The 25,993-nt window shown below is 41.2% G+C and overlaps 1 protein-coding gene across 4 annotated transcripts in view; it reads left to right on the top strand.

Annotated features, from left to right (window-relative positions):
* Positions 1-25,993, top strand: part of GRIA1 (glutamate ionotropic receptor AMPA type subunit 1) — a 270,354-nt gene that overhangs the window by 156,828 nt on the left and 87,533 nt on the right. For all 4 annotated transcript variants that reach the window (XR_004985576.2, XM_036423636.2, XM_036423635.2 and 1 more), the window contains exons 6-8: positions 12,237-12,398; positions 14,362-14,529; positions 19,495-19,599. Coding sequence is in view for 3 of the 4 variants with exons in the window: in XM_036423636.2 (XP_036279529.1) it covers positions 12,237-12,398; positions 14,362-14,529; positions 19,495-19,599 (435 nt within the window). In the remaining variant the exon portion in view is untranslated. The remainder of the gene's footprint in view (positions 1-12,236; positions 12,399-14,361; positions 14,530-19,494; positions 19,600-25,993) is intronic.

The following is a 25,993-nucleotide window of genomic DNA, read 5'->3' as shown; positions in this document are numbered from 1 at the left end:
GGTGTGTCTTGGCCAAAGTCACACAGCAAGTGAGTGGTAGAACTAGGCCTAGCATCACAGTGAGCAAGCAACACCAAGTGCCTTACCCACTACTCCAGGGCACCTCTGAGTCCAAACCGTGTGGGCACCCTGCTGCTTGAGAATACAAAGAACAAGGGTGGGGGCATACATAATCACCTCTCCAGGGTAAGACAGAAGTTACATATCTTTCAGAACCACTGATAGACTCCAGGTAATTACATCGCCAGCCTCCACCTGTTGCCAAGTGACCCCCTGGTCACAACATCACCAAGTCAGTACCTTGGTTTTCTGTGTTCTTCTGATCTGCATTCTTCTCTTCTGACCTAATGAGCTCTCAAATTCTTACAACTGCTAGCTAATAGGATGCAAATTGCATATACCATCCAAATACAAGAGACTCGCATGTTCCAATAGATTAGTTGATAATTAGGCTTCAAATTACTAATCAATTCAGTTTGAAACATAGTCAACTATGTGGTGTATGCTTTTCTTCCCCCTTCAGAGGAATAACGAAATTCATCAGATGGTAATTTTTAGAAATTCAGCTACATCATTAGCCTGCGGTTGCAGGGAACTGACCCCCTCCTTGAGAGTGTTTCTGATTAGGGTGTAATTATAGAGTAAGAAACCAGGGAAGCTTTGGAAAGGTTGAACAAAAGGAAGGAGCTTCACTTTTTATTTTGCAGTTTTTTCTGAACCTGTCTAAATGCACTGGCTTTAAGAGAGCCAGCAGCCTTCTTCTAGCAGATCACTTTGAAGTGAAATAAACAGCTCTGGAGGGGCTGCTGGAAGACAGGCTGGAGGGAGGCTAAAGGTCTGAGAGGAAATATCCAGGCACAGGGAGTCAAAAACAGGAAGCCAAAACGCTGCTTATTGTTCCAACACCACCCTTAGCTGCCTCTGTGATCTTGGGCATTTCTCCAGCCCTCCTTTTCCTCATCTGTCAATTGGGAATTACAGCTCCTGCTCTAAGTGCTCCTAGTCATTGGGAGACCAAATATGTTGCTAAATGCACCATGCTTTGAAAAGTTGAAAGTGTTCTGCACAGATAGGAAATGCTTGTTTCGTATACTAAATGTATCCAACTTTACATCACATAGTGTGTTTGTATTTATATGATTACTAGAGGCCCCTTGCAAAAAGATTCATACAAAATAGGCCTTCCCCCTGACTGCCAGCACCAGTTTTCCTCCAGCACCCAGGACCCAGATCTTCACTCTGGCCACTGCCTTGGCTCCGGCCAGAGTCTTTGCTCTGGCTGGAGCCTTCAATGTTTGCTCTGGCAGGAGCACCATTCCTATAGCTCTCTCTGCCCCACGCCCTCCCCCTCATAGCAGGTGTCCTCTTGCCCTGCTCAGCCTGTCCATGCCTTCATATGCCAATTAACCCACCATATTTGTTGGGTAAATTTGCATATTCACTCCTGATTGGCTGGTGGGCATCACATAGGTATGGCCAATTTGCCTATTTCTCTTTTATTAGTGTAGATATGTGTATTCGGATTTTTATATGATAGGATAGACCTATATTTATATTTCCATAGCATGGGTATGTCCCTAAAGTGAACTTAAACCATGCAAAACTTGACAAGCTAGGCCATTATTTCTTAAAGAAGCCTCTGGACCCTGGAGCCCACTAGAGGGCCAAGTTCTCCAGGCTGGCTCTCAGTCCTCCTCCAAACCTCAGGACAGACTCTGTGTTCACTCCCTGCTCTGAGATCGTGGTCAAAACAGACATCTGCCAGATGGAGACTTCCCAAGTTATAGCATTTACTACCGTGATGCATCAGCATCAAAACTTAGACTAAACTAGGATATCTCAAAACAGAGGACCTATAGGCCCCAACAATGCACCTGCAAAGCCAGTATGAAAAACAGTGAGCTAACAGTTAAATGCATTGATGTCACCAGGACTGCAAACATGAGCACTCAAATCATCAGAGAAGTGACCAGAGTATTAATACAAAGTTTTTAAAGTGACAGAGCTGGGCTTCTCCCCTTGGTCTATCAAACTCCACAGTCCAAGTGTTTGCCACTGTGCCATGTGATTTCTGAGCATGGGGAATAGGGAGCAGGAACGGGGGTGGTGGCCTAAGTTTAAATCTTGCCTATGGTTGCAGCAATTGACCTGGAACTCCTGTTGGATAACTGTTCTATTATACATGGATGCCATTTTATTATAATTATAGTGTGTAAGGTAGCTAAAGGAGACATGGTGAGGTTAGGCCATCCTGGTCTTACTGGGATATTTAGGGAGCAGGGCCATCAACCGTTTCCATCATGTGGTTGCAGATGAACTTCTGTGAAATGTCTGAGTTGGCGGCTTTGCTCTATGTGGCAGTTCATCCAAGCCCCCAGCTCCATGCTGCTGCCCTTCCGCTGCGTCAGTCCTAAGAGAAACTGTTGTTTAGTCTCCTTGCTCCCTTATGGTGAGAAGTCTGTCTATGCCTTCTGTAAGGCTGAGCATGCCCACTTTCTTCCGAGCCTCTCTTCCCACCATCTCAGTCCACGCAGTCACGTTTAGTTTCTGCAGCCTCTGGTTAAGTGATACAAAGTTGGGAAAGGTGGCTCTAGGGTGAAACAGACCTGTATTTAAATTCTGGCTTTATACTTATTGCTGTGTGACATTAGTCAAGGTACCTACCCTCTCTATTTTATCCTACATCTCTGGACTGAGAGAAATTGGTTTGTGAGTCCTGAGTGGCTTTTGCAATGTTTGTCAACAGTGGACACCTGTGTGTGAAAGAGGGAATGTCTGTATGTTTGTAGATACCCACATGTATAGGTACCTACTTCTCTGGTTTCAAATGTACTTGGATAAGTTAACACCCATTTTTTTTTCCAATACAGATGGTGCTTTAGCTGTTGTAAGTACAGCTACATGTCTTATTGACTAGATAGAAACCAGATCAGCCTGTGTGTTACCAGGGATTATAGATGGGGAGGACACATTAAAGGTTCAGTTGATTAAAGTGAATAAAATAGGAAATGTGAGGATCGTGATGCAGAGAAATGGTTATTTGAGAACACAACTAAGTCTTCAGCCCAGGAATATTCCATGAATTCACATGTAGCCATATTTATATGCACATACCTGTGTGACCACAGAATTGTAGATCAAAGCTGGTAGAGCCCTTGAGAGAGAAATGAACTGGCTCAGAAGTTTCCAGACTTTTTAGTTTAAAGCTCCAATTTCAAATAGAATCTTGGGGAGATCCCCAGTATGTGAAACAGATAAAAAGCAGAGTTGCTTTGGTAGAAGATGGAGGATGGAGATCTGGTAACCAATGTGGTAACCTCTACAATGCCTGCAACCAGAATAATTGGAAAGATCACTGATCCAGCGTAGGTCCTTATTTTGCAGATCAATACACTAGGGCCTGGAGAGGATGAGACCATTGCCTAAGGGTGAATAGTTCATGAGGTTCAAAGACAGGACTGAATTTAGGTAGTTGCCCTAACAACTGTTTTCCTAACACCTCTTATTTATGACCTATTTCAGAATATACTACACTCACACACACAAAGTCAATCAAAGACCTCTTTTCATCCTAGCCAGTTTGGCTCAGCGGATAGAGTGGCAGCCTGTAGAATGAAGGGTACCAGGTTTGATTCTGGTCAACAGCACATGTCCAGGTTGCGGGCTGAATCCCCAGTGTGGAGCATGCAGGAGGCAGCCAATTAATGATTCTTTCTCATCATTGATGTTTCTATCTATCTCTCTCCCCCTCTTCCTTCCTCTCTAAAATCAATAAAAATATATATATAAATAAAGACTTCTTTTGTCCACAAGATAAAAACTGAGAGACTGAGAATTGACAGGATGGAAGGTTAAAAGAAAATCATGAAAAGGGTGAGAAAAGACATGTGTTACCTATTCCTTCATTCTTCAGCATGAAGTTAGCAATTGGTCTGCTCCAGGCACTGTGTTGTGGACACCCTGGGGACCAAGGTCCCCTGCCCTCTCAAAACTCACAGTCTCCTTGGGTAGATGAGAGGGACTAGTGCAGTCTCAGAGAGATAGCTGGAAAGGCCTCTGAGTGATGGAGGTAAAGAGCATACATTAAAGAAGCTGGGGACAAACGTTCTGATCTCCCAGAAACCTGCTAATTCCTTCTTAATCTAAAGCTGAAGGGCATTCCAAGTGCTTCACTGCAGAACAGAAGCTAAAAAAATAGGATTTATTGGACTAGTGGTCAGGAAACAGAATGTACAGTGGCTGGAAAACCAGTAGTCTTGTCACTGGCTCTGACTATATAATTTCTGCCCTCCTCTAGCTGTGTTATGTTGAGCAGACGTTTCTCCATTCACTTAAGCCTCAGATTTCTACTTTGAAAAATGGGAATAATGATAGTATCCACTTCACAAAATTGTTATGGGAACTAAATAAAATCATACAAATAAAGTACTTAGCATAGTGCCTACTACATGGTAAAGACTTGATACATCTTAAGCACTGTGGTGGTTGTTTTTATTATTATTTTAGCCAAAATCTGCCTCCCATGACCTATGCCCACGAATTGGTCCAATCTGCCTTCCAGAGCCTCAGAGAAAAAATCTTCTATCTCTTCCCCATGACAGCCCTCTGGGATTCACATACATCCTTTACTCAGCCTCTTAGTCTTCCATTATTTCTTAGGTTGACCATTCCTGTTTTTGTGTGTGTGTTTTTTCAAGCATTTCTAATATAATACGACTTTTCAAACTCCACTTTTCTACAACTGTCCTTTCAATGAAGCTGTCATCTGAGACTCAATCTGACAATTTGGGGAAACGTGTCATGTTCAGCTTGTACCATTCAGGGTACAAAGAGCAAGTTCTTTGCTTCGTTCAATCTTACCTCTTTTGGATCTCAATGGGCTGAAATGGAGGAATGTCTCAGGGATTGCTTAATAAACCTTTCCTTGGCCTGTTTTCCTTAACAATGCTGGATACTCCTTCTTCTTTCTGACATGTGTAGTGTCTGAACTGGCAGAATGATGAGAGCTGAACAGCTTAGACGTGACCCCTTGAAAGAATTGCAGAGAAAAAGGAAAAAAGGAAAAAACTGTTTTGACCCAATGTCAATGATGATCGTGAATACGATGATGATTGTTAATATTCATGAAGGATTTACTATATGCCAGACACAGTGCTTAAATGTATTCTTTTAAATCTTTCACCAATTCAGTGCTATAGGTGTTACTCTGCAGAGAACTGAACCTCAGAGAGGTTAAATAACCAGTAAGCACACCTAATCATGTTTTCTATTTCCAGGTGCACATAATAATTAATAGTTATAAGATAGCCCAGAGCCTGGTCATGATCCTTAAAACATTTTCCAGATCTCTACAGCAAGATGAAAGTGTGTCTAATGTAGTTGTAGCATTAAATATCTCTTTAGAATATCATAATTATTTGAATTGGCCTTTTATTGTAATCCTTTGAAATTATAATTGACAAATGATAGACAAAATGACTACATTAAATAATTTACTTAATTGAACATTTTTACTCCCATTTTATTCAAATAGCTGGTCAGCATTGAATTGCTTCCTACCCACAGTGAGTATATGGGGGAGACAAGTTCCAATCCCAGCTAATCTTCTAAACCATAATACAATCATAGGCCACAAGTCTCTTCTCTGGCCCTCAGTTTTCCCTATCTGTACAATGAGGGGATTGGTCTGATCTCTGACATCTTTCCTTCACATATCAGTATACTATGGCCCCTGCGCCAAAGTCAACAGCCACTGGTTTTGTTTGGCGAATGAGTTAAGAATAGTTTTTACATGTTTAAATTATTTTTAAAAAGTGAAAAGAATAATATTTCATGACATGTGAAAACTATATGAAAAGTATGTGACATTTATTGGGACACAGCCTTGCTCGTTCATTTACTATTGGTGATGGCTGCTTTCATTCTACAATGGAAGTATTAAATAGTTATAATGAAATCATATGGTCCACCAACCTTAAAACATTCACAATCTAGTCCTTTACAGAACAATTTGCCAACCCTTGGTATAGATGTCGAGTAAGTGGACACTAATAGGCTTCAGATCCATCAGAGGCATGGGAAATGTCTAACCAACCTTATGATATTGGCTTCAAGAAGAGAAATCTAGTGTGCTCTCTCACAAATGTTCCTTTAAGAAAAAAAGCTATACTATCAATAGAAGGCTCCTTTTTGGCAGGATAAGACATTTATTTTGGGCTATTAACTGCTTCGGCCACACTGCTTGATGTTCTTTGTCTGGGGCAATCTGGAAACACCATCCTAAAGCTAAGCTCATATGTTCCTTCACTGGCAAGACAATGTAACACACTGGTGAAGACAGATATTATGGTTAAATCACTACTTTAATCCTTGCCTACTGTATGATCTCAAGAGGACTTTCTAAAGGTCTCTGAACCACAGCGTCTCAATCTAAAATTGGGATGAATACCCATTCATTTATGCCTATTGTGCAAGTTCCAGTGCCTCCTGTGCATGTTCACCTCTCAGGGTTGTGTGGAAATTAAATAGAATTGTGCATATAAAGCACCCAATAGAATGCTCATCCAATAGAGAGCTTGAGAAATGTTTGCTAGTAAAATAAATCTAGAGATGACTATCAACTGATTATTTCATTTTTTTCATTTTTAAATGAAAGGAACTTCAAAATTCTCAAAAGGTTGTTTAGATGAAGTTACAGAAAGTATAGTAAGAGGCATTTTGCCATTATTGTTGCTTGTGTTATTTTTATGAATAATGTTTCTGTAGCTGTGTTTAAGTATAACATCTAACATCACCAATGTTAATTCCAGGCCAACAGATGATAATTTAAAAAGGGCCCCCTTAACAGATAATAACAAATTTCAACAAATGCAAGACTTCTCTTCCCTTTTCTGCTACTACTATTCCCTCCCACTTTCCAGGGACTAACAAATAATCCATACCCAGCAAAGTACTTCAAAATTATCTAGGGATCTATTTTTATTTTTAAACAGTACAAAAAAGAAAATATATTCACTTAGTACATGTATAACAGAAGGGTATAAAATAAAAAGCAAATGTTTGCTTTCTCCAATCTTAATTCTCAGAAATAACTATTTTAAACCTTCTCTGTGTTTAGTGATTATGGCTATTTCCTCCACATGTCTACATTATACATCTATGCCTGTTTTTCTTGCTTTATCAAATTTAATCACATCAATGACTCCCCATTAGAAAGATAATGAATCATTTCATACTACTCCCTGCATCTTGTCCTCATTGTTTGTTAGTTATGCTATTACTTGAAATTCTTCTAATGACTGTCTTTATAATTTTAGCATATTGAACCTTGGTTTTTGATTCACTAGCATTAGAACTCTGGAAAATACAGATATACAGTCTCTAGGCTGCTGAATGATAATCCTTAGGGACAGCTATTTTGCAAAAGCTCCCTAATGTATTCTGATGTCTTTCTCAGGTTAAGAACCTTTATCCTGTGAGCCTGCAGTACACCAGACAGTTTATTTTGCATTTCAATGAAAATGATAGGCAGAGCATTCTTCTCATGTCACTCATTCATCAGTCACTCATGGGACTGTGTGAAATGCTACAAAGATGCTGAAAAAGCAGACAGGATCATAGTAGGTCATCACAAAACCCCATTTTTTATAAGAGACAAAATCACTTTGTGAATGGAAGCATCTGGTGCAGCACTACAGGGACAGTGAAAGGAGTCCAGGTTTAGGAGACCTGAGTTCTCATACTGAATCATTTGAAAAGGAGCATCTAGTAGATGAATTTTAGTTTTTATTCAATAGTCATAGTGTACAGAGAAAAGCACTCAGTATTTGGGGGAAGGTTATAAAATGGGCAATATGACTCAAAGAGAGTAGTGAGGATCAAACTTCATAGTTTGAATCTTTAATAGAATGTAATTAGCAATGCTTCATCTTTATACAATATTATATAATTAATAGCACAGATGAAGCAAATAAAAAAGTACTAATTACCAAATATTATCTCCAAAGGTTTTTTTTTTTTAATAAAAATGGCCCAAAAATTTAGAAAATGATGTAATTAAACCTTGTTTAATGAGCGTGCTCAGGGGAATAAAGTGAGTTGAATTTTCCAGTTAACAGGAGGACAAATAGTTACACCTTTATTTCCCCTGCATAGTCAAGAACACATTTCTGAATTGGAAGAGTATTCTCTTGCATTACAAATAAATCAAGTTTTTAGCAATAATAAAGAGACTCATTTCCCTGATTTTGTCTCTTTTACCTAATATCACAGATGAGGGCTGTCTTATCAATCTTTGCCCACTCTTTCTCAGGGGAGTAGAGGAATTCAGTTAGAAGATCCCATCAGTTTGATTAGATGTATCTGAGATTTGGCTCCAGTAACCTTGTAATGAGACATCCTGATGGTGGAGTCAAGTGGCATTCATCCTATATAATAAAAGCCTAATATGCAAATCGACCAAATGGTGGAACAACTGGTTGCTATGATGTGCTCTGACCACCAGGGGGCTTATGCTCAACACAGGAGCTGCCCCAGCCAGCAGGCCCCAGGCTGGACAAGGCGGGTGCCAGTCTCCCCTACTCCCCCCCCCCCCCACCTGATCGCTCCACTGGTCGCCCCATAGATCATCCCTGATTGCCAACCTGGCCTAGGGACCCTACACATGCACGAATTTCATGCACCAGGCCTCTAGTGTTTGAATAAATCCTGCCATTTCCCTCAGCCTCCATTATGTTCAAGATGGGGCAGTCAGTAACAACTGCCCTGGAGCTTGTTATGGATTTTCAAATGACAGAATTTGACTGCGGGAGATCATTTCAATTTCATTCTCTCAATAGTTATTTTATGAACAAAATGCTCTTTTTAAAGTCTCTAAAAATTATGGGCAATCTCTCGACTATGAATTAGCTTTTAACCAGTGGTGGGATAGCTGTACTCTTAGGTAGTATAATGTCTTCAAATGCATATTAGGTATAAGAACCTAATTCTGATTTCATCTGTGGTAACAGCTTGCTAAAACCATGTGCAAATCAGTAGACCTCTGTGAAAGTCTGGAAACTGTGGCTATGGGCAAAATTAATCTCAAAAGATGTTTCCAACCTGAGCTTCTCTTTCCAACCAATGAAAATTATACACTGGCATTTGCTGCCTACCGATCATATTTCCCTTGGCTAATCAGCATTTGCTTGAGGAAAGTATCTGGCTTTTATTAATTCACTCAACAAGTATATATTAAGCATCTACACTGTGCCAGGCACTGTTCCAGGTGCTAGGTTATGGGAAGCATTAGTGAACAAAACAGAAAAGGTCCCTACCCTCATGGAATTGACATTCCAATGGGAGGAGAGAAGACAAGGGAACAAATAGTGAAGGATATAACCTCAAATGGTGTAAATACTCAGCAGGAACTCTAACAGGAAAAAACTGCACAGACTGAGTGTTGGTTGTAGCTTAATCAAGTTCTCTCAAAAGTGAGTCTTAAGACAAGGATTTAAGTGCAAGTACTTTTGTGGGTGCCAATGCTATAAACAAAAGCAGGGAATTGGGTAAGTGAAATAGGGAAGAGATGATCATTAAAAGCTCATAATCAAGGCACTTACTCCTGCGGGGTATAGGAACTCAATTCATTCGGGGATCTGCAGACATGGTGTAGAGCACACTGCAGTGTTATTCCACCCCAGGGAAAGAGGATTCTGGAGTATTGATCTGCTAACTCTCCATCTATCATCAGTTGAGAGCTTTTTTGGGCATAATAACTCCCTAACACATCTGGCTTATTTTACACATAGGTGAAGTAACAGGTATTTGAGTTAGTCTAAAAAGTAAAATGTCAGTGTGTGAAGGGTGGTGGAAATGAGCAGGACATCAATAGCATTGGCCACAGGATGAAAATTGGATCTTAGCATGTAAGAAGAGGGAAGACCTCTCTGAAGAGATGGCATTTTGGCTGACATACAAAAGATGGAAAGGAAACATCCAAGGAAGACACACTTCCAGAATAACTAGGACAAGGACTCTGAGTAGGACTGAGCTTGGTTTGTTTATAAAATACAAATAATAAAGAATCAGATAGCCTTAACTGGTTTGGCTCAGTGGATAGAGCATCAGCCTGCAGACTGAAAGGTCCCAGATTTGATTCTGGTCAAGGGCATGTACCTTGATTGTAGGCACATCCCCAATAGGAGGTGTGCATGAGGCAGCTGATGGATGTTTCTCTCCCATCAATGTTTCTCTCTATTCCTCTCTGTAAAAAATCAATAAAATATATTTAAAATACAAAAAATCAGATAACTTTAGAGGTAGAGGGTCTAGGGAGTATCTTTGAGTCATGAAGTTGTTCATGGCTAAATCTTTTAAATAAAGAAACTAGATCAGCCCAGCCAGTGTTGCTCAGTGGTTGAGCATGACCCATGAACCAGGAAGTCACAGTTTGATTCCTGGTTTGGGCACATGCTTAGGTTGTGGGCCCAATCCCCAGTAGGGAGCTTGTAGGAGGCAGCTAATCAATGATTCTCTCTCATCACTGACACTTCTATCCCTCTATCCCTTTCCCTTCCTTTCTCTGAAATCAAGAAAAACATATATAGGGAGAAAATGAAAATAGATTAAATCAGGAAGAAATCAAGAGACTTGGACAGGCAGAACTGGGACCAGCATTCAAGGCTCTTGGCTGCCAGTCCAGGACTCCGCCCATCCTCAATCCATCAACTGTTTCCCCTGCTCATTTTCTAGTATCACCCATTAGGATTTGACGGTTTTCCCAAGCTTTGGAGCCCACAGAGCACTGACCTTATTATCCTAGTTTAAATCCCTGTAGGGGGCCACCAACAATACCTAAAAAGAAACCCAAATCCCAAAGCTGCATGTGAGCAGCTTTGGACTGCCACTCTGATTGCATTTCTAGCTCTTTCTTCCTCTCACTCATGATGCTACAGCCATACCAACCTCCTCAGTTTCTGGAATATGCCAAGCATCCTCCCACCTCTGAGCCTTTGCTCAGAATGTCCTTCCCAAGATGTCCCCATAGCTCACTACAAGGTTTCTCTTCACTCATGTCCCTGTGCCATCACCACCTCTTCAGGGAGGCTCATCCTGATCTTACCTGCCAAACCATGGCATCACCCTCCTCTCCTCATCCTCTTGTCCAACTTTATCTTTTGCCATAAGACTAGGTGTTACTGCCTAGTATAGTCTCCTAGATGATACTATTTATGTTATGCCACATAACTTATTTATTATCTCTCTTGCTCATTAGAATGTAAACTTCATAAGAGAAGGAACTTGTTTTATTCACTATTAGAATAGTGCTTCATGGGTTCTCAAAAATGTTTGTTGCATGAGGAGTGAGTGAGCAAACAGCTAATTCAGTGAATTGCCTTTGTGCAGGTTGATTCTCCAACTGCATCTCAGTTTCTATATTTGGCAAATAGACATTAATGTCTACTTTATAAAACTCATAAAGGGAAATGAGGCTATAGATATGAAAGTACTATACATTATAGATTATACAAACACAAGATTTCCTGTTTAAGTTGAAGGCTTCCTGAGTTAAAATGAACTTCACCAAATCGGGAGGAAAGTTTCATTCTGACTAAAGAATCCTTTGTAGATGTTACAGTTGTGCAGGCCTCATTGGGTAAAGATATAGTCTGTGGTACAGGAAAGAGCACAGAGAAAGGGATGATCAAAATCCAGCCTCTTCCACCGACTTGTGTGACTTTGGGGTGTCCACAGGAGCTTGAATTTCAGATTCCCCTTCTCTCAAAGGGATGGAGGATGGAGGGGGAGATGAGACAATCTCCTATGTTTCAATTCTCTTCTGTATCTATGGCATCATAATAATCCAAGCCACCATTTATTGATCACTCAATCTGCACTATGCACTTGGCATGCATCATTACATTGCTTTTTCTCCCCAATTACCTACCCTCCATTACTGAGATAAGAAACCACCAGGTAACTCAGTACAATGTAGTATCACTAATAACTATGAGTAGCAGAGACATTACTTCAACCAAGTACCGCTGGCTCCTGAGCAAGCACTTTTAACCACTGTGACAACTTTGTGCACAAACTAAGGAATAACCAAGTTCAGAAGGAATGGAGGCACAACTGCCTCTTTTTTAAGTTGGTTCCACCTTCTGGAACAGTTTGGTAAATCCTGTGATTCTGTAACATAGTTAAATGGATTTATCCAGGCAACATGTTCTGACTTCTTCCTCTTCCTCCCTGCACAGGGTTTCATGGACATTGACTTAAACAAATTCAAGGAGAGTGGAGCAAATGTAACAGGTTTCCAGTTGGTGAACTACACAGACACCATCCCAGCCAAGATCATGCAGCAGTGGAAGAATAGCGACTCTCGAGACCACACCCGGGTGGACTGGAAGAGACCTAAGGTGAGGAGATGGGCAGCAGAGAGTAAAGGACCAAACTGGCCCCATGGCTGGCCTCTGATTTCAATGTTAGCCATTCAAGAAGGACAGGCTTTCTAAGAGGAACAAACTAAGGAAAAGATATCCATAATAACTGAGGATCCAAAGATCAGACAACCCAGAATGACAATGATTTTAACAAAAGACACATTTTGTTTTTCTCCCATATAAACAAAATTCAGAGTCAGCAATCCAGGGCTTATATAACAGATCTAAATCATCAAACACTCGGGCATCTTCTGTTTTCTTATTCTGCTGTCCTCAGCTTTTAGAGCCACTTTATAGCCCAAAATGGCTGCTGAAGCTCTAACCATTACCACAGTAGTCTACCCAGCAGGAAAGAGAACAGGAAAATAAAAAGAACAGCTGTTTCCTTTAAGAGCCCTCTTCAGAAGTTACACATAGATCTTCCACCCACATGCTACTGACTATGTCTTAGAAACCTAGCCCCAGCTAGCTACAGTGAAGGCTGAAAAAAGGGGCACCATTTTGCACAGCACTAGAGTTGTGCTGTTCACATTTTTTGTTTGATGATTGAGCTTCCTTGATTTGTGCAGTGAGCCGATCCTTATTCTGGTCAGCTAAAAATCAGGGAAATCTAAATAAGTAATATCAAGCACTTGATTGCCTCAGAGAGACAACCCCCAATTACCATGCAGTCTGTCTGCTGCCCATTTCCCAGCAATGCAGCTTTAAATCCTGCAGCCCAAATCTATTTTGTTTGCTATTTGATAATGGTTTAGAATACGGGCAGAAGAATTTTTCTTTCCCATATTGTGGCAGTGACTCTGTGGAACACTGCATTGAGCAGGATCCTGAGACAGATTTGTTTATCTGGGCAAATCAGGGGATCCTCTGTGACTTTGTGTTGTCACTAGGTCAATACCTTTTTTGTGAATGGCAGGACATTTAACGGGGATGTGTCTCCTCCCACTTTTACTCAAACCCACTTAGCAATTAAAACTGAAGATGTATTTCAATATGAACCTAAGCAATATGAACCTAATCACAGATGTGCTTTAAAGCAATGAGCAAACCACATAGCAGTTAATGAATTAATATGTAAATACCCCAGTTTTGAAAAAAGTAGAGCAGACTATAAAAATAGCAACATGTAATATGTACATATTATATCAAATATGAGACAATCAAAAAAATAAAAACTAGAAAAAAATACTTATATATTCATCCTACCCTCGACTGTGAACTTTGAATGTGCCAGAGAACATGCTAGGCATTGGGGACTAATTAACAAAGATGACAAACGTGAGTCCCAGAGCCAGGAAATATTATCCTGGACCGATATCCTGGTTCTGTTTCATCAACATCTTATCCTCTTTTAGGCAAAAGGAGGGTGGTTGTGGGGGGCTGGGTGGAATGAGTTATCATGAATAAGCACAAGGGGCAAGTTTGTTAACCTGCCCCTGGGGTGAGTCACATGTAAAAATAGCTAAGTGCTTACCCTTCCTGGATTTTTTGTTTTGTTGTTTTACTGTCACAAGGGACGGTGGAATAAACAGCTCCTCTGAGTTCCCAGTCTGTGACTCTAACATGGAGAAAAGCAACTGTATTTTCATGGACTCTATCAGATGATGCAGATGTGTTGAATTTAATCTATGCATTCTTTTTTTTCCTCCAACGAGCTAACATTATTCAAGACTGCACATGAAAATCTAGAATCCCAGCTTTTCTTCCAAAGTCACAGCCAGCAAGACATAGTTTAGGAGGGCAATATTGGCTAGCAGTTCACAGAAGTCCCCACATAAGGGGCAGGCATCTCCTGGTTCACCACTGCCTCCCTCCCATTCCCTGTATCTGGCCCACTCCAGGCATTCTGGTCACCAGGAAGCATCTACCCAGATACAGCTCCCCCCTGCCTCCCTATCAGTGCTCTCTGTCACTTAACCATCTCCATTCCTCCCACCAGTACACCTCTGCGCTCACCTACGATGGGGTGAAGGTGATGGCTGAAGCTTTCCAGAGCTTGAGGAGGCAAAGAATCGATATATCCCGCCGGGGAAATGCTGGAGACTGCCTGGCTAACCCAGCTGTGCCCTGGGGCCAGGGAATCGACATCCAGAGAGCCCTTCAGCAGGTGAGACTGGCAGTGGCTGTCCATCTTCTGCGAGCCTCACAGGGCACTTCAGCATGTCTCAGCTGGAATGTTGCTATTTAAAAGAGAAGGTGGAGCGTGCCTATTTGGAACATCAATGCACTGTGTGTGTGGCTCTTGGCATTACATGAAATCTCATGAAGAAATTAAAAACAGTATGGAATAGTCATTCATGGTAGTGTAAAAACTATATTTTCTGCTTAGGGAATATGCCAGCTATTCCGTATTTGGAAAGGGGACTTGAAATACACAGGGATGAACCTGAACCACTTCAGTGGTCTCCTGGAGACTCTCCCATCTTGCCCTGGCTTTCGAGATTTCTTCATGACCTTTGCTCTCTGTGCACATTGCATGAAGGAGTCTGACAGTGTTTCTCAGTACTTAAGATTCAATTTCCTTGCTTCTCAGCATTGCAGTCATTAATTTTGTTTGCACTTAAGAACAGTTAAAGAGCAAGGATAGAAAATGGTCATGCCCACTCCAATCAATATGCAAAGGATTTTGAGGCTGAATCTAGATTCAATAGGAAAGAGTATAAATCTCCAATTAGTAATATGTCTTTTGTAGAAGATGAAACAATTATACACATAAGCTCTATATTTAACATTCCTGACTTAGAAGATCCTCAGAACTTGCCCTCATCTGCACAACCCTTTTAACTGCCTTGCCTCTCTCATCTTAATGACATCCCTGGAAGGATATTCTGACACCACCATGACAGTGATGCAGCCTAGAAAGCAACCTGGATGTCAGGAAGGGCTCTGAACCAGGAAGCAGGAGAGTTGTGTTCCAAGTTCACTGTGTCCCTGGCTCTCTGGGTAACCTTGATATATTCTCTGTGTGGCCTTGAGATCATTTAGATCTCCTACAGACTTCCCTTTATTTAGCCATGACAATGAGGAGGTGGGAGAAGGTTCCTGTGTCACAACTGCCTCTAAGAATTCCAAGTATCTAATTAATTTTACTGTGGCTAACCCACAACTTTCTGGTTGTATACTCATTCTTCTGCTTCTGCCTTCACTAGGATTTTTGAAGAAACAGTTACCTTAGTCAAAAAACTGATTGCTTTTGTCTTGGAGTCAAAACAGATGCCTGCCTCTCCAGCAGCCAATCACTGCTCCCTGACAGCATGCCCATGCCTATGCCATGCACTGGGGATGATAACAGAAGGCAAGACCTGCCTGCAAGAAATTCCCTTTTGTCTCTCCTGGGGGTGGGGAGGATCTAGTCACAAAAACAAAAATGAAAATAAAACCCTAAGATCAAATGTTCAAATTGATTCCTTTTCAAAATCCTGGTTAAATACCCACAATCACTAGAATATATTGCTGAAAGAGGTCTTAGAGAGTAATGATGTAATGATGCCCATTTTCCCTCTTTGTAGCTGAGGCAGCCAGCCCAGAGTGGGCAGTGACTCAGTCACACAGCAGCTTAGCAAAGGTTGGACCAGACCTCATCCAGGGCTCCTCTCCCCAATCCAGGCCTGTCTTGTGGCCAAAGGGGCCTTTTCTTGTACACACTGACCTCTAAGACCTTCCCACTTACAGACATGGCCACTGTCTCTTCACTTTGCTTTCCAGACCCATATTTTGAAGTAGTCACACCACTAGGGAACAACTGTTTGCCAAGAATGGGCTTGGTAAGTCCCACTGACATTCAGTCCTTAGCACCAGGGTTAGGGGCTCAGGTCATTGCCCTGACCACTGGCCTTTGAGTCACACATTAGGCAGGAACCTGTGGTTCCACTTCTGTTAGAGCTGGAATGTCTGTGAGTTAGGCCTGGAGGCCCAGCACCAGCTACCTGGAGGGCTAGAATACTAGGGAGAGAAGTTCTAAAAATAATGGTAATATCAGCTATGATGTGTTAAAGGCTTATTAGGTACAAGACTCTGAACATATTTTACATGTTTGATCTCATTGAATCCTAAATATATTACTCTGAAGTAGCTACTCTTATTAATTGTGCTTTAAAAATGGAGATGCTGAGCTTCAGAAATGCTAAGAAAGTCTTCCAAAAATTATACAGCTAGGCAACACTGGACTTGCTACCTCACTCTGCACACATACTGCTCTGCCCTGAAGCCCAGGGGAGACGCAAGAGCTGTGGCCCAGCCAGCAACAAAGAGCACATGGTCTTGGGCAATATCCGTGCATCCCTACCCTTCATCAGCCGCCTGTCTGCCCCCTGCCTGACATCCAGGGAGCCATTCTGAATATTAATGAGCTCATATCCTGGAAGCCCTCAGTGCTCCAGAAAGGAGGAGGCATTACAGTGAGCATATGTAAGCTCTGGCTGACAGAGAAGACCCAGCTCCCCAAATCAGACTTAGTTAGCATCTGGGGCCATAGATAGGAAGAGGAGGAAAAGGAGGAGGAGGAGGAGGAGGAGGAGGAGGAGGAGGAGGAGGAGGAGGAGGAGGAGGAGGAGGAGGAGGAGATTTGAACTTTTTTTCCCAGAAAAAAATGCACACATGTATACGCATATATATTTGTATGACCAGGAGGTGGGGGAGAGGGCATAGTCACTCCTAGAAGCCCATCCCAGGACCTTAACTGAAGAATATCTGTTCTTCCTCTCACTCTTTGTGTTCACAATCTATTGGTCAATGATCAAGAATATCAACATGAAGGTATGCCAAGCATTTTATTAGATGAGATCTGGGATGAAGTGGGGAATAGGAGTTTAAGACAGTCCCTGACTTTTGAACTTAAGACCTAATTTCAAAGGGAAGGCAAACTCCTGAGAAAGAATACCCATAAATGTGTGGATGATGAGCTAAATAACAGCTGGGCTCTTGGAGCTATGGATGGTCAGAGCAGACCAAGGATTGATCATAAAATCTCATTTAATGCTTAAAATACACTGAACTCTAATTGATCCCATTAAACAAATGGGGAAACAGTCATAGAGACATCATACAATCTGCCACTGATAATTGGTATGAGACTTGAGACTGGGCCAAAAAGTAGGTGCCCATTTGGATCATTAATGACAGTGCTCTCTGTTGGAGAAAAACAGTCTACAATCCAGTCATCAGCACATCTATCCCCATCTGTTTTGTTTTTTTCAAATGAGTCACTTAAGCTGGTACTTGGTTACCCTTGAACCTAAATGAATGGGAAAGCTTAAAATGGGCAGGAGATGGTCAATGTGAGAAGGCAAAGTTGCTGAGAGATTGTTTCCTTTTTCTTATTCTTTGTAGCAGGTCTGTGCTTTGTTTTCTCTCTGAAAAGCAAAGCCAAAATAGACTTTCCAGAGTGAAATTTCTCCAGATTTCACCTGAGTATGAAGAGCGTGCTGTGTAATTTGGTCAGCACTGGGAACCTGTCATAGCCTCCCCACTGTGAATTCACACAAGGTGATGAGAGGGTCAGCCTCAGCTTCAGAGCAGATGCACACATTCATTCTCTCTCTCTCTCTCTCTCTCTCTCTCTCTCTCTCTCTCTCTCTCTCTCTCACACACACACACACACACACACACACACTCACACACACACACACACACACACACATGTGCACGCGCACACACACACACACACACAGATACGCCAACTATTCTTATACCTTCTGATGCCAGAGGAGTTGGTCACTGTCAGAAAAAGATAAGAACTGTAAGACTTCCTTATTAGCTCTTTGAAGAAGGGGCAAATAAACAAATAGTGTTGATGTACAGGGCCAAGTTCGTATTGGTAACCCCTAGAGTAGGGGTGTCGAACTCAATCAGAGAAGGGGCCAAAATCTAAAATCCAGCCTAAATCGTGGGCCGAATGGTTTACTGAACAGTCATAAACTGTCATTGTGATGGAAACGCAGTGGAGTGCAGTGATGACAGCGCGGTGCGGGCCACATTGCAAGGCCTGGCGGGACGGATTTGGCCCGCGGGCCTTGTGTTTGACACATGTGCCCTAGAGACTCACCTCTCTGGCTTTAGGTCTGCCTGATCTGAGGACACACAACTGGTCACCATTAGAGAATGTAGTTTCTGGTACCTGAGCCAACGATATGCAGTTAGACTCATCCTCAGTCTGAGGGTGTACTTGGGTGAGATTTATGGGTTACCTCCAGAACAGCAGGCTTGGCCCAAAATGCCTTTGGATGATCCTATTGACCACTGGACCTTCAATATGACCTTGAAGAGGCCATGAACATTTAATCTGACTCCTTTGTGGAGAAGAAATCCCATGCAGCATTCTTTGGGGTTCCAATACAAATTTTGTTTTAACTAACTGAGACCTGCTAAAAGCTTTGTTTGCTCTCTTCTTAACATAAAGAGTTTTCTCAGGTGCTTTTAACTTTTCATAACACTTTCACTTGCTGTGTCATTTAAGGTACATGGGGGCAGGAATTTTAGAAACTGGAGGCTTAGAATGGTGAATTGCCCAAGGTCACTCAGCTGTTCAGAGGAAAGCTGGGGGAAACTTCAGGTCTCCCAATTCCAGGTCTTTAGATGTCCAAGTATTTTATTCCCTGGACTCACAAAGAATTCAGAAACTATATCCAAGCATAGCCCAAGGCACCATAAGGTTGACTTCTAGTCTAAATCTTCTCCTGACTTCCAGGGATAGCATACCACCCCCTTTTCTTAGCTGGCCTCCTTCAGGTTCTTCATCTGAAGGGTGTGTGTCTGAGGAAGGGTGGTGCTCTTGGTGGGGGTGTTTGATTGGAGATGGTTCGGAGATTACTAGTGTTAGCCTAAAGCAATAGAAAATAAAAATGTTTTCAGAATGAATCTCAGGTTAGTAGGAAAGAGAACTGTGCTCTAGTAGTGATACCTGCTATGGGCAAGGGTGTAGAGTGTTGCCATTAACTAGATGTATTGATGCTACTCCAGGATCTTATCCTGTGTAACATTCTGGGGTTCTGAATTTTAACTTCAGCAGGAAAAGCCAACAGAGATGAAGTACACCTTGTGAGTTCATTGGTTGCCATTTGACTTTGTTTTCCAGGTGCGGTTTGAAGGCCTGACAGGAAACGTGCAGTTTAATGAGAAAGGACGCCGAACCAACTATACTCTCCATGTGATTGAAATGAAGCATGATGGCATCCGTAAGGTAAAAATCCCTTTGCCTCAGAGGCTCGGGCAAGAGTTGAGGGCTTAGTGAGCCCACCTTTTGGAGAGACACAGAAAATGAGAATTCTAGACTCAGCTATGCCACTGGGACTCTGGTCAGGTCAGTTCCTCTTTCAGATAATAGATTCTCTCATCTGCAAAATGGAGATTCAAATCTAGCCTTGTCTCTGGGTTCTGGTGAAGATCCAAGAGATCATCAAGTACCTTGAAAATATTATTTATAATATATATATATATTGCTTCTTCTTTCTACTTGTCATTCTGATCAACTTTCACTTCCTTGAATACATCACGTTCTTTCCCACTTTCATACATGCCCCTGTGCACAGGCCAGGATTTAAATCTCTACTTTATTCTTTAACAGCCATGTGACCTTAAACAAGTTATTTAGCCTCCCTGAACCTCAGTGATATCATCTCCAAAGGGGAGATGATACCTCTTCCCTCACAGAGTTACCCTTAGTTTAAATGAAACAATGCCTGTTATCTCTAGTGTCTGTGGTGAGGGGTTCTTAAAAGTAGCACCTCAAGTGTAATGGACATTCAGCCCATGTTGTTTGTTTGCTTGTTTGTTTGTTTGTCTGTCTGTTTTCAACTCCATTCTTTAAGCCACAAAGATTTTTTTTTTCAGTCTTGAATTTGCATGAGTCAAGCTCATAAAATGGATAAATTAGCAAACAGGAAAAAAAAAGAAAAAAAAAACAGCGTAACTTAAATTCCACAAGCAAATGGTTGTGTTTTATTTTTCTGACCCTGAGCCTGTTTTTCAACTTACTTTCCAATGATTAAATCCTTCCTTAGAATGTAAGCTTAAGCATCCTTTGTTTACAGGAGATCTGAATTTCAGAAAATCAATTTTTCCACATCTGTGGCTTTAGGCCTTTTCCTCAATCAGCCTCCTAGCAAAGTAATTTCTCAGATTCAAGGGTGACCTAGTTGTGCTGGCTTCGGTGAACATGACCCGGCCATAGCTGATGGAGGTAATAAAGAGGAGCTGCTGCTTGATTCGGGGCCATGGGAACACTCCTGATATTCAGGTGTATCCTGCCCACTGACGTGCCAACATACCTTCTAGGTTCTGGGTCCAATTTGACATCCCACTGACATCTGTGTGCTCTAAGCTCCATCCATCAGAAGCTTAGGAGCTTTAAATGCTAGATCTGGCACTGGCTCTACACAAGCTAACCCTCAGGAAATCGCATTCAGAGATTCAATTTCACTGTGGATACTAATGTGTAGGGATCTCTATCCAAACAAAATACCTTGTAAATCCAGGTAAGATGACAGATTCTAATAAATGACTGCTGAGGAAGAAGTATAGAGAAAATGCTCCAAGGCCTTTCATCAAGGGTCAGCATTGTTAATTTCACTGTCCTTGCCCATCACCCATAGTAGTCCTGGAGCTCTTTTTAGACCTGATCACAGGCATCTACTTCTCATTTCAACTTGATTTGAGTACTTCTGCCCTGCCCCAAGTTTATTATTCCTAGTTCTGATCCTGTGTATAAATGGGAATGAAAGAAGGCTAAAGTGACATGAAGCCCTACTGATGTAAAGAGTAATTTAATGTTCCAAAGAATTCCCAACCCTCTATTCCATATATCCTCTGGACGTTTTGCTTTAAGCCTCACTACCCAACATTAGAAATACCACATCCTGTTATCACTCTAAGACAGAGCTTCAATCCCATTACTTTTCTCCATTACCACTGCTGACCCCAGAGCCTACACCACTTCCACACCTGCCTGGACCTATTCAGAGTCTCCTTCCCAGCCACCAGTCATGCTGTCTACTAGTATGTTCCTCCCCCTCTATAAGAGAATTTAATTTTTTTTCACCATAAGAGCTGGAATAATTTTCAAGTATATATCAGGTTATATTGTTCCCCTGCTTCTAACTTTTCAGTAGCTTCCTATTACAGGTAAAATATAACACCTTACCATGGCCTTCAGAAGCCTAGATGCTTCTTCCCTATAAAAATCAGTTCTTGACCCTTTTTCTCTAGCTCAGTGCTCCACAACTATCCTGGCATCTTTCTGTTTCTGTGCCTGGCATTCCTAATCACTGCATTTCCATGTGCTGTGTCTCTCCTGGTTCTTTAGATCTTGGCTCAAGTGAAGTCACATTGCAGAGCCCATCCCTGACCGAGCTATCTAAAGAAGCCCCCACCCACCCAGTAATTATTCCATTTTATTTTTTCAGAGTACTTATTTCTTCTGATGTATTCTTGTTGGTTCATTGATCTAGATCTGGGTTGGCAAACTTCAGCCTGTAGGCAAAATCCAGCCTACTGCCTGTTTTTGTACAGACTGTGAGCTAACGCTCTTACATTTTTAAATGGTTGAACTAAATCAAAAGAACATTACTTCATGACATGAAAATTATATAAAATTAAAATATTAATGTCCATAAATAAAGTATTTTTGTATCACAGTCACATTTGTTTGTTTATATTTTGTCTCTGGCTGCTTCTGTATCACACCAGCAGAGATGAGGAGGTGCAGCAGAGATGGGATGACCCATCAAGCCTACAGTATTTACTGACTGGATCTTTACAGATGTGCAGACCCCTGATCTAGATATATATTCTCTTTCCACCCCACTTTCCCACCTCCTCAATACTAAAACATTCAAAAGAAAGAGCTGCAAGACTAAAATGTCTAAAATCAGGGACCATATGTGTTTTATTTACTATTAGAGGCCCAGTGCATGAATTCGTGCATGGGTGGGGTCTGGTCTGTCTGGCCTGGCCCCAATTGATATGGATGGGGTGGGCCTGTTGGGAGGAAATGGTGGGAGGTTTGCCAGCTGGCCAATCAGTGTCAGGCCACCTGGGGGGAGGGGCTGGAGGTTGGCCAGCCAGCCCCACTCCCTATTGGGGTAGGAGAGGGTAATCAGGGGCAGGGCTGACTGGGGGGAAAGTTGGCAGGGGGGTTGGCCAGCTGCTTCCCCCTCCCCCCCACCATCGGGCTGGTTCACTGTCTGCAGTGAGCATCATAGTAACTGGTTATTCTGGTCATTAAGCATTATGGCCACTGGCTATATATATATATATATATATATATATATATATATATATATATATATCCATCCACAGTAAGCACATGCAAAAAAGTGGTTGTTTATGATGAGTTTATTGAATATTGCTGGGAAACGAGGGAGCATAATACTCTGGCCCATATTTTTATAGATCTGGCAGAAAATGAGGAGAAACAAAAATTTTGGGAAATTCAATGAAAGAACACCTCAAGCAGAACTCAAGTTCACACTTAAACACATTAAGTTTAAATTTTTTAAGTGTGTAGTTAAAATAACCCTAGATTTAGTAGATATACTCTGAAATCTCAGGAGTTGAATGCAGTAAAAGCTTAATTCTTGTTCACCTGGTGACCAGTTTTTGGGTTAAAACATTAAGTGCCCAGCCTATTTTGTCTTCCAGACAGAAAGTACAGTGTCAGCCGAAACCGGTTTGGCTCAGTGATAGAGCGTCGGCCTTCGGACTGAAAGGTCCCAGGTTCGATTCCGGTCAGGGGCATGTACGTTGGTTGCAGGCTCATCCCCAGTAGGGGGTGTGCAAGAGGCAGCTGGTCGATGTTTCTCTCTCATCGATGTTTCTAGCTCTCTATCCCTTTCCCTTCCTCTCTGTAAAAACTCAATAAAATATATTTTTTTTAAAAAGAAAAAGAAAAGAAAGTATAGTGTCAGTCACTAGTGACTGAATGGGTGGGTAGGCTCCACTGTCTGCTTGGGTTTTTCTGGCTATCAACATCCAGTCAGCAGACAGGAAAGAGAGAAAATGGAAACTGTGCTGCAGCTTTAGGGGAGGCAGGCTAGGAGAGCTGTGCATCACTTCTGCTGCATTCCATTGGCTAGAACCCAATCACCTGGCCCACCTCAATGTAAGGCAGGATGGGAAATGAAATTGCTGGCTACGTAGCCACTTTCACCAATACTTCTATGTCATGATAGGAGAATAAGAATCTTGATGGTCTCTTAGTTGTCTTTGCCACAATAGGCCACTTACTTTTTTAAAATGTATTATAATGGACTTATTTTGGGGTTTCAGGGGTTGTGGCTTCAAAGGCAGCCTAAAGATACAAATGTGTAAATTTGATTTAATGACTGTGCAAGGTAGATCAATTGAATTTAACTGTTCTATGATAATCTCCTTTTTTAGACTTCATTCACTTTAAAAAAATCTGATCTATCATCTCTAGACTCATGTCCTACATTCAAAGAATCTTTAGAGGTAGAGGGAAAACAGAAGATCAAATATTATAACTAGCCCCAGAAGACCTCTCACTGTCAGAATTATTTAAATCCTCTTCTGAACAGTGGGCCCCAATCTTTACCAAACTACTGACTGTAATTTACATTCAGAGAAAAATCAAAGTTCCTACATATCCTTAGTAGAGAATCAAAGTGCTATATAATAATCCAACCCATTTCTCTAAGAAAGGGAAATTTGCTCTCTCATCTTTGAGGTGCAATGTCTCTTCAAAAATCATTGCCAGCTTTTTTTTTTTTTTTAATCAAACTGTGGAACCAGATTTCTCACCCTGCTAGATTACATGAAGTACAAGCTGGGTCTTGGCAGCACCCTGTTCTTCTGACTGGTAATATTGTTTTATTTCACTATAAGAAGGTTAGGAATAAAATAAGCTTGCTCATAACATTTAACTATTCCTTTAGCTCTTGATATCAAAGGATCTATATATAGGCCAAGCTATACAATAATTTTATAGATTCAAATTTAACAATAAGCACTGTGATAGCAGCTTTAAAGGATCACTATCTTTTTTTTCATTAAAACTACTTTTTAAAAAATTTCCATTATAGTTTACAATATTATTTTTATTAATTTTAGGTGTATAGCATAGTGATTAGACATCATATACATTATAAAGTGTTCCCCCCAATATTTCCAGTACTCATCTGGCACCACACATAGTTATCACAAAATTATTGACTATATTTCCTATGCTGTACTTTATATCCCCCAATGACTATTTATAACTACCAATCTGAACTTTTTACTTCCTTCACCTTTTTTACTCAATCACTTTACCCTATCCCCTCTAGCAATCATCACTCTGTTCTCTATAACTATGAATCTGTTTCTGTTTTGTTGTTCATTTATCTTATTCTCTATATTCCACATGTAAGTGAAATCATATGGTATTTATCTTTCTCTAAGTGACTTATTTCACTTAGCATCATACCCTCTAGGTAAGGACTAGTATCCTTAAAAATTAAAGTCTCTTTCCAAGCCATGCAAATCTGATCTGTGCAGATTTAACTTGTTTTGTTTTTTCCTGACTTTTATCCAAATTACTTGATATTTTAGAACAGTGTTTTGTGGTTTGGGGATCAATTATCCTTGGACATTTTGCATGTAAAGAGGGTTACATTGTCAAATATGTTTGAAAAATGCTCCACAATATATACACCTTGTGATGATTGATAATGTTCAGTAGCAAATTGAAACTGAAAAATCTTGCAATATAGAAGCCTGTTAGCCTTCAATCAGGCATTACCCTCCTGAATAGAATTTTACTTTTTAGTTTCCTGACAACAATATGAAAGACACACTAGGCTTATTGTTGTACATTCACTGAGTCCTCACAGCAGCCCCATGAGACAGAAATTATTGTTGTAACCATTCTACAAAGCAGTAAAGGAGGCCAACTGAGGTCAAGCAACTGGTCCAATGTCATACAGGTATTAATTAGGGAAATCTGCCTGTTAAACCAGATTTATCTGATACCAAAGATCAATCTCTTAGCCATCAAACTCCCACTTTTTAAAATAACACCAATTAATACACTGTAGATTTTAGAGAAATTAGTTGCTGAGCTTCCTCTTCATCCTTGGCCTGCCACCCTCCTCCCATGAAGGTGGTGAGAGGTTCCACAGATGCCCTAGGGTTCCACTGACAATCAGCCAAGCAAAGGGAGAGAGGCAAAACTGCACTGTGGTCTTCAGCTAGTCCCCTGGTATCTGAGCCTCTGTTTTCCTTTCTGTTAAAGGAAGAGGTTGAAAGAAATGATTGTTCAGGCTTCTCTTCGAGCTCAATATTCTGGAAATATAAGTTTCTGATTCTTGTGTCCCTAGAGAGAAATGTCTCCTTCCATGCTGACTAAAAGTGCTTTACACAGATAACACTGCCTTCATCCTACACTGAGGGTCAGTCTTGACCTAGTACTCTGAGAGATGTACTCCTCCTTCAGGCCTTGAAGTGTCTCAGCACCTGTATGCTCAACAGTTTCCTTGTTGGATACACTCATTCATTCAATAAACATTTCCTGTGCTGCTTCTCTGGAAAAGAATATGCATGCTAAGAAGGGGCTTCTAGAATAACTAGACCTCCAGCCT

The sequence above is a fragment of the Pipistrellus kuhlii genome, unplaced genomic scaffold (genome assembly GCF_014108245.1).
Source record: "Pipistrellus kuhlii isolate mPipKuh1 unplaced genomic scaffold, mPipKuh1.p scaffold_m20_p_8, whole genome shotgun sequence".
NCBI lineage: Eukaryota > Metazoa > Chordata > Mammalia > Chiroptera > Vespertilionidae > Pipistrellus > Pipistrellus kuhlii.
The sequence above is the reverse complement of the archived record's forward strand: the minus strand, read 5'-3'. Positions and strand labels throughout refer to the sequence as shown.